This window comes from Astyanax mexicanus, chromosome 6, assembly GCF_023375975.1.
Source record: "Astyanax mexicanus isolate ESR-SI-001 chromosome 6, AstMex3_surface, whole genome shotgun sequence".
Taxonomy (NCBI): domain Eukaryota; kingdom Metazoa; phylum Chordata; class Actinopteri; order Characiformes; family Acestrorhamphidae; genus Astyanax; species Astyanax mexicanus.
This window is the reverse complement of record NC_064413.1, coordinates 8,764,386-8,774,527: the sequence shown is the minus strand read 5'-3', so window position 1 is coordinate 8,774,527 and position 10,142 is coordinate 8,764,386. Positions and strand designations below refer to the sequence as shown.

Genomic DNA, 10,142 nt, shown 5'->3' with positions numbered 1-10,142 from the left:
CCCCTTGGCATGCAAGTATGTCATGTTTCTGTATGACCAAAATGCTTAGACTGAACATTAATCGACTTACTGTTACAGTAGATTAACTCCTTAATAACACTCCTACTGCTGCAGGAGGCCTGTACCTGTGAGGTACAGTGTTTGGACAATGAAACTGAAACACCTGGTTTTAGCCCACAATAATTTATTGTCCTGACGGACAGTTCTGGTGGAAACAGGAGAGTTGAGGTGCACCCAAACATCCCTTTCAGACAGCGTCCTCTTGCGTCCACAGTTAATCCTGTTGGATGTGTTTGGTCCTTCTTGGTGGTATGCTGACATTACCCTGGATACTGTGGCTCTTGATACAACACAAAGACTTGCTGTTTTGGTCACAGATGCTCCAGCAAGACGTGCACCAACAAGTTGTCCTCTTTTGAACTCTGGTATGTCACCCATAATGTTGTGTGCATTGCAATATTGTAAAACTGTGCTCTTACTCTTTTAATTGAACCTTCACACTCTGCTCTTACTGCTGCAATGTGCAATTAATAAAGATTGGTCACCAGGCTGCTTCAATTTAGCTGTGAAACCCCCCACACTAAAATGACAGGTGTTTCAGTTTCATTGTCCAACCCCTGTAGAATTCGCCACAACACTTATAAAAGCAAATTGCTGAACTGACAACATTTTACAAACCAAAAAATTGTAGGTATCTTGGGACTTCGCCCACGTAGGTGATGATGACAGGATTTAGCTGTAAGTTTAGCAGTGTGAAATTATTTTGCACTAATTTAATTAAATTAAAAGTAACTAAAATGACAAAATATGACTTAACAAACACATAAACCTTGGTTCACATACTTTCAGGTGTGAAAACACCCTTATAGACATTCTATATATAGTAACTTTGGAAATATGAGGGGTTTTGTGATACATTAGCCTATCCCTAATCCCATTTATTATAACTGGTTTCTCTAAGCAGTAAGAGAGATTTTAATGTAAATCTACAATGTAACTCATTTATTTTTCTCATTATTACTTTAAGTGCAGTAGTGAAACACTATTAATGCTATTGATTTCCTTAAGGTTTGTTTTTATGATCTTTATTTATCTTCATTATTCCACCTATTATATGGAGTAACTACTCTTTATACATCTTTACAATTCTGACAAGTTCTTTATCTATAATAGTGTGATTATATACAGTTTTTGGGTGAGTGAGTTCATCAGAATGCACTAGAACATCTGTAAACATTTAAACTCATAAATTAGTCTTATAGCAGTTTAGCCCCGTCCATTCAGCCTACAACAGTTTGACATCCCATTCAGCCTACAAATCTTTAGCCCCGCCCATTCACCCTATAGCAGTTTAGCTCCACCCATTCTTATGACAGTTTCAATTTACCAAATAATTTTATTGCAGTTTATACTTGCCCTTTCATCTAATGGTAGTTTAACCCCACCCATTCACCGAACGACAGTTTGGCCACACCCCTTTACTCTTTAATTATATTATGAGAAGCACCATAAGGTGGACAGAATGAAATGCACACAACTACAGAGTTAACGAAGTAACATTTTATTGATGTTTATACTTAAAGCAGTCAGAACACATCTGTGCTACCTTTAATACAGCTCACAGTTTACATTTAAAATAATTCGCAGGAGGATTTAAAGCAGCCTAACGAAGGGTCCTTTACTCATCTTTCTCATACGTCCTCACCGACACCACGTCATCCATGGTGCACGTCTACAGGGAGGAAGACAAACATGACAGATATATAACTGTAACTAAATTACATACACATTACAAGTGTACACAGTACAATTATATATTACTACTAAATTTATACATTACTACTTAAAGGTTTTAAAACACCCCAAATTTTTCCCTTTATTTTTGCCTTTTAAGCTCTTCATGTCTAGCCAAAAACCGAAAATGGTCCAGTGTACAAAATTTAGCAGTAAAACAAATGAACTAAAAGCCTTTCCTGTAGTAAAGCAGTGATGGAACAGGTCGTGTTACAGCTTAACATTCGACTTAGTCTTAGTTTTAGCAGTGAAAAGAGAAATTAGAGGTGTGACAGGTGATAAGCAGTAATAAAGTAATTGATAAGACCAGTCCCAGCTGGCATTTCAACGTTGAATAAACGTTGAGTAAACGTTGTATCAACGTTGAATCAACGTTCATCAATGTAGATGTTATGGTTGAATCAACGTTGAATCAACTGTTGATTTTAAAAAATGAATCAACGTTGATATGGCAATGTTGTTTCAACATCATATGTTCAACCTTTAATAAACCATAGCTCAATAAAATTAGAAAATCCTACGATTAACAAAGTGTTAAAAATAAACTTACATCACTGTAGTAAAGCTGAGTATAAAGAAAGTTACCCGCCACTACCAATCTGATTCAACATCTGATCTCAAAAACACTAAAAGAGTGAAACTATTAGAACATAAATATAATGTTAAATTAAAAAGCAGTTACTGCAAATAGAAAGAAAAAACACTGTTTCATTCCTCCATCCAACCGATTTTAGAAATTATATAGTGATGAAATGTAAAATGCTGTGTGGTAGGCCCCTGGGGTTAGGGGCGATCACTGTGACCCGGAAGGAGGAAGCTCACAGAGATACACAGTCACGGGGATTAAATGAACTCAAATCATACCTTTATTGGCTTGAAAATGCCCTCCACCACACCCAGAATAAACTTAAAGAAACATAGCCCAATGGGGCTCTAGAGTCCGTAGAATTACTTAGTTTTTAAGTGTTCATACGAGTCCGCGCAGCCTCAGCCCCCAGCTCCTCAGTGAGAGTTCTCCAAATGATGGCGGAGGCTGGGTATATATGCCTGTCTCAACTGGCGGCTCAATCAGCCCTCATCCGGGCCAGCTGAGACAGGCATGGCTTTGCGCTCTGGCGTGGGGCGGACCCACAACTCCCCCGCCTCCTCACGCCACAGCTGATTCAAAAGGCAGAAGGTTGAGGACATTATGATGATTCAACGCTAAAAGTTCAACGTTAGCACAACCATTAAACATTAAATGTTAATTCAACAACAACATACATTACTTTAGTCATATTTCAACCACATTTCAACGTTGAAGGTCGGTTGTGTGCCAGCTGGGGTAGTATGCATATATATTTTATGTCCAATAGAATGCAAAAAAACTTGATATCACTCACCGCTATCAGTTTGTTGCCCTGAACCTCCCTCTCGATTGTCGTGCTCTTGCCCTCCCACGACTGCGTCTGGACCAGTTTACCATCCACCAAGCGCATAAACGTCTAAAAAGAGCAATATTAGATTAAAATCAAACATTTTCTGTAGCTATTTACAGTTGAAACCAGAGTTTACATACACTATATAATAAAGACACATATGTATGTTTTTCTCACTGTCTGACATGAAATTAGAATAAACCTTTCCCGTTTAAGGTCAATAAGGATTACCAAAATTATTTGTTTACCAAAATTACCAAAAAAATGCATTTTTATTTTTTACAGTGCAGTCTAAAGACTCGGTCCAAATTCATCCATTCAGCCTACAATAGTTTAACCCCTCCCATTCAGCTTACAGCACTTTAGCTCCACCCATTCAGCCTACAATAGTTTAACCCCTCCCATTCAGCTTACAGCACTTTAGCTCCACCCATTCAGCCTACAATAGTTTAACCCTTCCCATTCAGCTTACAGCACTTTAGCTCCACCCATTCAGCCTACAATAGTTTAACCCTTCCCATTCAGCTTACAGCACTTTAGCTCCACCCATTCAGCCTACAATAGTTTAACCCCTCCCATTCAGCTTACAGCACTTTAGCTCCACCCATTCAGCCTACAATAGTTTAACCCCTCCCCTTCATCTTACAGCTCTTTAGCTCCACCCATTCAGCCTACAATAGTTTAACCCCTCCCCTTCATCTTACAGCTCTTTAGCTCCACCCATTCAGCCTACAACAGTTCAGCCCCACCTATTCAGCCCACAGCAGTTTAGCTCCAACCATTCAGCCTACAGCAGTATAGCTCCAACCATTCAGCCTACAACAGTTTGGCTCCAACCATTCAGCCTACAACAGTTTAGCCCCACCCATTCAACCTACAATAGTTTAACCCTTCCCATTTATCTTACAGGACTTTTGCTCCATTCATTCAGCCTACAGCAGTTTAGCTCCAACCATTCAGCCTACAGCAGTATAGCTCCAACCATTCAGCCTACAACAGTTTGGCTCCAACCATTCAGCCTACAACAGTTTGGCTCCAACCATTCAGCCTACAACAGTTTAGCTCCACCGATTCTTCTTATAGAACTTTAGCTCCGCCCATTTAACCTACAATAGTTGATGCCCTCCCCTTCAGCCTGCAGCACTTTAGCGCCACCCAATAATACATAATATAAAATGTCAGTAAGTAATATTTAAGGTGGAACGCACACTAATAAAAAAAATAGAAAATACTATTTAGCGTGTAACCCCCAATAATAAAAAAGGTAAAGAATACCATTTAAAGTGAAATTCATAATAATAATAAATAACAGTAAATATAATTTAAGGTGGATTACAACAGTAAAAAGTGGAAGTGATTACTATTCAAGGTGGATTACAATAGTTGTGGTAGTTAATACTATTTAAGGTGGAAGACAATAATAAAAAAGTGGTAGTGTTTACTATGTTAGTTGGAACACAATAATAAAAAATGGTAGTGAATACTATGTAAGTTGGTACACATAATAACAAAAATGGTGGTGAATACTATTTAAGGTGGAATTCATAATAATATATACTGATAGTGAGTACTATTTAAGGTGGAATTTCAAATTTAATGGATGTTCTAGCTGATTCTGTTGCACTTCTATTCATATTTAGTTTATCATCTCTTCATTAGCAGTATGTATGAGATACGTCACCTTTGCTTGTCGGTCGTCTGCCGTGATCTCGTCAAATTCTTCATCCAGCTTGAACTTTATCTCCACTGTCTTAAACGTGGTCATGGACTTCATGGAGATGAACCCTTGATCGTCGACGCTGAACAACAGGCTGGGCTTGGCCATGTTAGCGATTTGCCTGGAGGCGAAGCCGATGCCTGCAAGATCAGAATTAATCAGATCAGTCTGTAGATTACTTGTTTAACCAAAAATATCAGCACTAACAGGAGCAGAAATTTTGTCCAGTAGCACCTACAAACTCACTGTAGTAAAATTAGTAATCCAGTATGTATTATCTTAATCTCTTTCTGCTGAATCGGTAGAGAATGATTGATCATTTTAACACATTTCTCTAAACTCATTGACAGTTCTGCCAGCTGTTCTGACTCTCTTCTCATTGGTTATCAGTGTGTAGTCGTCGTCCCCCCCCCCCCTAATCTACATTCTCTACTAACTACTGATACTAAATAGTACATAATGGTTGGCTGCTTGGCCTCAGTGTTCTAGGCTGTAAGAAAAAGTTACTGTTTCTTTGTTGAGTGTTACGTTATGCTGGTTGAGCACGCCAGTGTTTTTTATTATTATTATTTTATTTTAAATTTATTCACCTTTACTTGTGTGTTGGGGTTGCTCAAAGGATTTGATTAGAATATTATGTATTTTTCATTTATTCTAAACTGATTTAGTAGTTTTATACAATATGTTTAGATGCAGTTAAAGTGATTTAATTAGCTCATTCTAAAATAACAGTAACAGTAATAGGTTTTTCCAAAATAATAATAAAAAAGTTAATAAATAATATTTTTCTTTGTTTAAAAGTATTTTTTTATCCTTAGGTAAAGTCCAATTTTGATTTATTTTATTAGATTCTAACTAAACTAGTATTTTTTTAGATTGGTCCACATTATGTAAAATACTATATGTATAGTAGACAGGGTATCTGAAGGTAAGAAGGAATTATATTCATGACTTTTAGAAACACAATTGAGACCACTTTCACAACACCAAAATTAACAGTACGCTTGTGATTAAGGTAATTTCTGACAAACTAATATTTCAGACAAACATACGAACAACAGTTTTCCACACTGAAAATGCAAAAAACTAAAATTGTGGTTATTGAACATGTTTTAGTTAAATGTACACTCCCCAGTGTACATAAATAGAAAGATCAGTAGTGACATGTCTTTAGCCATATAGTGATTTCACATTTTAAGTATATAATTACCCAGTTTAATTATTTGTCCAGTAATCGTAATATGGCATATATTATCATTTTACATAGCTAAACTGGCTTTTTATATTATTAATAGCCATTTCAAAGTGTTAAGCTGTGGTATTTCTGTTATCAGTCTGTAATCAGTATTTCTGTAATATGTATTTCTGCAATCAGTATTTCTGTAATAAGTATTTCTGTAGTCAGTATTTCTGTAATTTGGTATTTCTGTGATCATGTGAGGAACACCTGAGCCAGAATATGAGGACACTTGCTAATATAAAACCAAGGGTCTATTTACAGTGAATGCAATAATAACCAAAGGCAAATAACTGGGCAGCATGAACAAGAAACATACCAATAACGTAGTGAGGGAAGAAAGTCGGTAACAGAGGACCCAAACAATAACAAAAGGAATAGGCAAAGAGAGTAGTCGAGAAACAGAAGGTAGGTCAAGAAACAAAGATCAAGAGCACAGGAGAAACGCGTTGTATCAGAGCTATAGAGATAGATACATACTCTACAACAAGAGAGTAGGACAAGGGACCTTGTATACAGGAGAGAGCACCCGAGAGTAATCAAGTAACTAACTACTAATTAGTAGGCAGCACGGCAGAGCGTGAGTCCAGAGGCTGAGCATGCTGGGAGTTGGAGTCTTTGGTAGTAGCAGGGACTAGAGCAGGCAGACTGACAGCGTCAGCCATGACAGATCAGTATTTTTGTAATTAGCATTTCTGTAATCAGTTTTTCTGTAATCAATATTTTTGTAATCAGTCTGTGTAATCAGTGTGTCTGTAATCAGTGTTTCTATAATCAGTGTTTCTGTAATTAGTATTTCTGTAATCAGTGTTTCTGTATTTAGTATTTCTGTATTTAGTGTTTCTGTATTTAGTATATCTGTAATTAGTATTTCTGTAACTTGGTATTTCTGTAATTAGTGTTTCTGTAAATAGTATTTCTGTAACCGTTATTTCTGTAATCAGTATTTCTGTATTTATTATTTCTGTATTTAATATTTCTGTATTTAGTATATCTGTAATCAGTATTTCTGAAACTTGGTATTTATAACCGTTATTTCTGTAATCAATATTTCTATAAACAGTGTTTCTGTAAACTGTATTACTCTAATCAGTATCTCTGTAATTAGTATTTCTGTAATCAGTATTTCTGTATTTAGTATTTTTGTAATCCGTATTTCTGTAATCAGTATTTTTGTAAACAGTATTTCTGTAATTAGAATTTTTGTAATTAGTCTTTCTGTAATCAGTATTTCTGTAATCAGTATTTTAGTCATTAGTATTTCTGTAATCAGTATTTCAGTAATTAGTATTTCTGTAATCAGTATTTCTGTAATTAGTATTTCTGCAATCAGTATTTCTGTAATCACTGTATCTGTAATCAATATTTCTGTAATTAGTATTTCTGTAATTAGTATTTCTGTAATCAGTATTTCTGTAATTAGTATTTCTGTAATCAGTATTTCTGTAATTAGTATTTCTGTATTTAGTATTTCTATAGGAGTGAATGAGCTGTATCTTTACCTACTGCCTTCATGTACTCGTCGAAATTGTCGCTGGAGGTGAGTTTCCATGTTCCCATGAAGCTCTCCATTCTCCTGCTGGATTAGAGTGATATCAGGCCTCTGGAGTTAATCACCAACACCGCTGCTTAAGTCCTGCTCCAGAACTTATAAAGAGGCAGGCACGCGCTCCATCAACCGACCAATCAGAGCGCGAGGCCGGATCTGAACAGTTCTGGGATCTAAATGAGTGCATTGAGTCGGGATCAGAAAGGACTTTATATCAGACCATATTATGAAAGAAAGAAGAGCATTAATAGGTGATTAATGTGCTGCTGCGGTATGAATTATTGTATTGTAATGTGGGGTAGATTTATGAGATTAATGAGGCAGTATAAATGAACAGCAGGCCTGTGTATACTGTATTCACCCCCCTACCCCACACACTGATCAGGTGAGTCAGATTAATCCACACATTCACCAGCTGGCATTTATCCAAATGTTAAGGATAAGGTCAACTTCTCTCATTTTATATATAAATATATTTTAAATTATTTAAATATATATATATATATATATATATATATATATATATATATATATATATATATATATATATATATATATATATATATATATATATTATGAGTGGGATGTGTGATAAAGAGAAGTTGTTCTGAATTGTAGATTAATATTAAAGTCGTCCAAACTATAAAGAAAAATATATGAAATTATTCAGTAAACAAAAAGGTGTAAAACCAACCAGAATATAGTTTATATTTTAGACAGCATCACCTAAATGCTTCACAGAATATTTTGGTCTAACACTTTTAAGTTACTACATGATTCCTTATGTGTTCATCATTCATAGTCTGGATCACTTAATTAAGTATTAATTTACAGTGTAGGAAAAAATATACATTGAATGGGAAGGTTTGTCCAAAATATGTATATAAAGTATATGCATCTATTGAGCAGTTTGTTGAGATATAGTTGGTGTCAGTATCAACATATGCTTGAGGATGTCATTGTGATTTCTATAGGAGAGAAAAAGGAGTCAGGCTCTTTATTAACCCTGATTGCACCTCCCGCCGCCAGGGGGCACAAGTGAACTGCTCTTATTCGTGTGTAAATGCTTTTGGCGGCCCCTGCTGGCCGAGATTAGAATTACACTTTTACAACACTGCATCCCAATTGTGTACTGCACACTAATGCTCAGAGATCTCTAGCAAAAAGTAGAACTACTTCTGTTGTTCACTGCAGTACTTAAGTACTAAAATGCTGTGTCTATATCTACTGGAGTATTATTTATACCTTACTACTTTACTTAAGTACTAAAATGCTGTATATGTATCCACTGGAGTATTATACTTAAGTACAAAAATGCTGTATCTGTATCTACTTGAGTATTATACTTAGATACTAAATGCTGTATCTGTATCTACTGGAGTTTTATTTCTACTTTACTACTGTACTTAAGTACTAAAATGCTGTATCTGTATCTACTGGAGTATTATACTTAAGTACTAAATGCTGTATCTCTATCTACTGGAGTATTATTTTTACTACACTACTGTACTTAAGTACTAAAATGCTGTACCTGTATCTACTAGAGTATTATTTTTACTTCACTACTGTACTTAAGTACTAAAATACTGTATCTGTATCTACTGGAGTATTATTTTACTTTACTACTGAACTTAAGTACTAAAATACTGTATCTGTATCTGCTGGAGTATTATTTTACTTTACTACTTAAGTACTAAAATGCTGTATCTGTATCTACTGGAGTATTATTTTACTATTTCTAACCCCCACTTCTTTTTTTACTTCACTACATATTTTGGATGAGTTTAAAGTAGAAATCAGTTCTGGGGGTCATGAAGATTTTTTTTTTTTTTTTTTTTTTTTTTTGCAAATGTGAGATGGGCTGTTGTGTTCTTTTTGTTCAGCAGTGATTTTTACTTTGGAATTCTTCAATGGAGAACATTTTCACCCAGTCTCTTTCTTATTACTGAATCATAAACACTGACCTTAACTGAGACAAGTGAGACCTGCAGTTCTTTAACTGTTGTTCTGGGTCCTTTTGTGACCTCCTGGATGAGCTGTTTATTCCATTTTGGAATAATTTCGATCAGCCTGCCACTCCTGGACCAGGGTTTCATGTTTTCTCTATTTGTAAAAATTAGCGCTCACTGTGGTCTAATCAGTGACTTTATTTTCTGATCTGTTTTTGAGTTACTTCATATTGGGGCATAATGTGCTGCTTTTTGAGATCTTTTAGCTGCTTCGTGTTGTCAGACAGGTTCTAATTAAGTGATTTCTTGATTCTACAGGCCTGGCAGTAATCAGACCTGGTTGTGGTTAGTAGTGAAATTAAACACAGTTATCCCAAAAGTGTAATTAATCACACTTAATTTATGGGGGGAAACACTTTTTCACATAGGGCTAGATTGATATATTTTTTTTAATCATTATTTAAAAAGTGCTTTTTAT

General features: G+C 35.5%; 1 protein-coding gene across 1 annotated transcript; it reads right to left on the bottom strand.

Annotated features, from left to right (window-relative positions):
* Positions 1 to 1,545: 1,545 nt before the first annotated feature.
* Positions 1,546 to 7,802, bottom strand: fabp4b (fatty acid binding protein 4b). Its single transcript, XM_022673345.2, has 4 exons — positions 7,669 to 7,802; positions 4,894 to 5,069; positions 3,177 to 3,278; positions 1,546 to 1,732 (listed from the first exon to the last, which is right to left on the bottom strand). The coding sequence occupies exons 1-4, from the start codon at positions 7,736 to 7,738 to the stop codon at positions 1,679 to 1,681; spliced, it is 402 nt and encodes a 133-aa protein (XP_022529066.2). The 5' UTR covers positions 7,739 to 7,802; the 3' UTR covers positions 1,546 to 1,678.
* Positions 7,803 to 10,142: the final 2,340 nt, after the last annotated feature.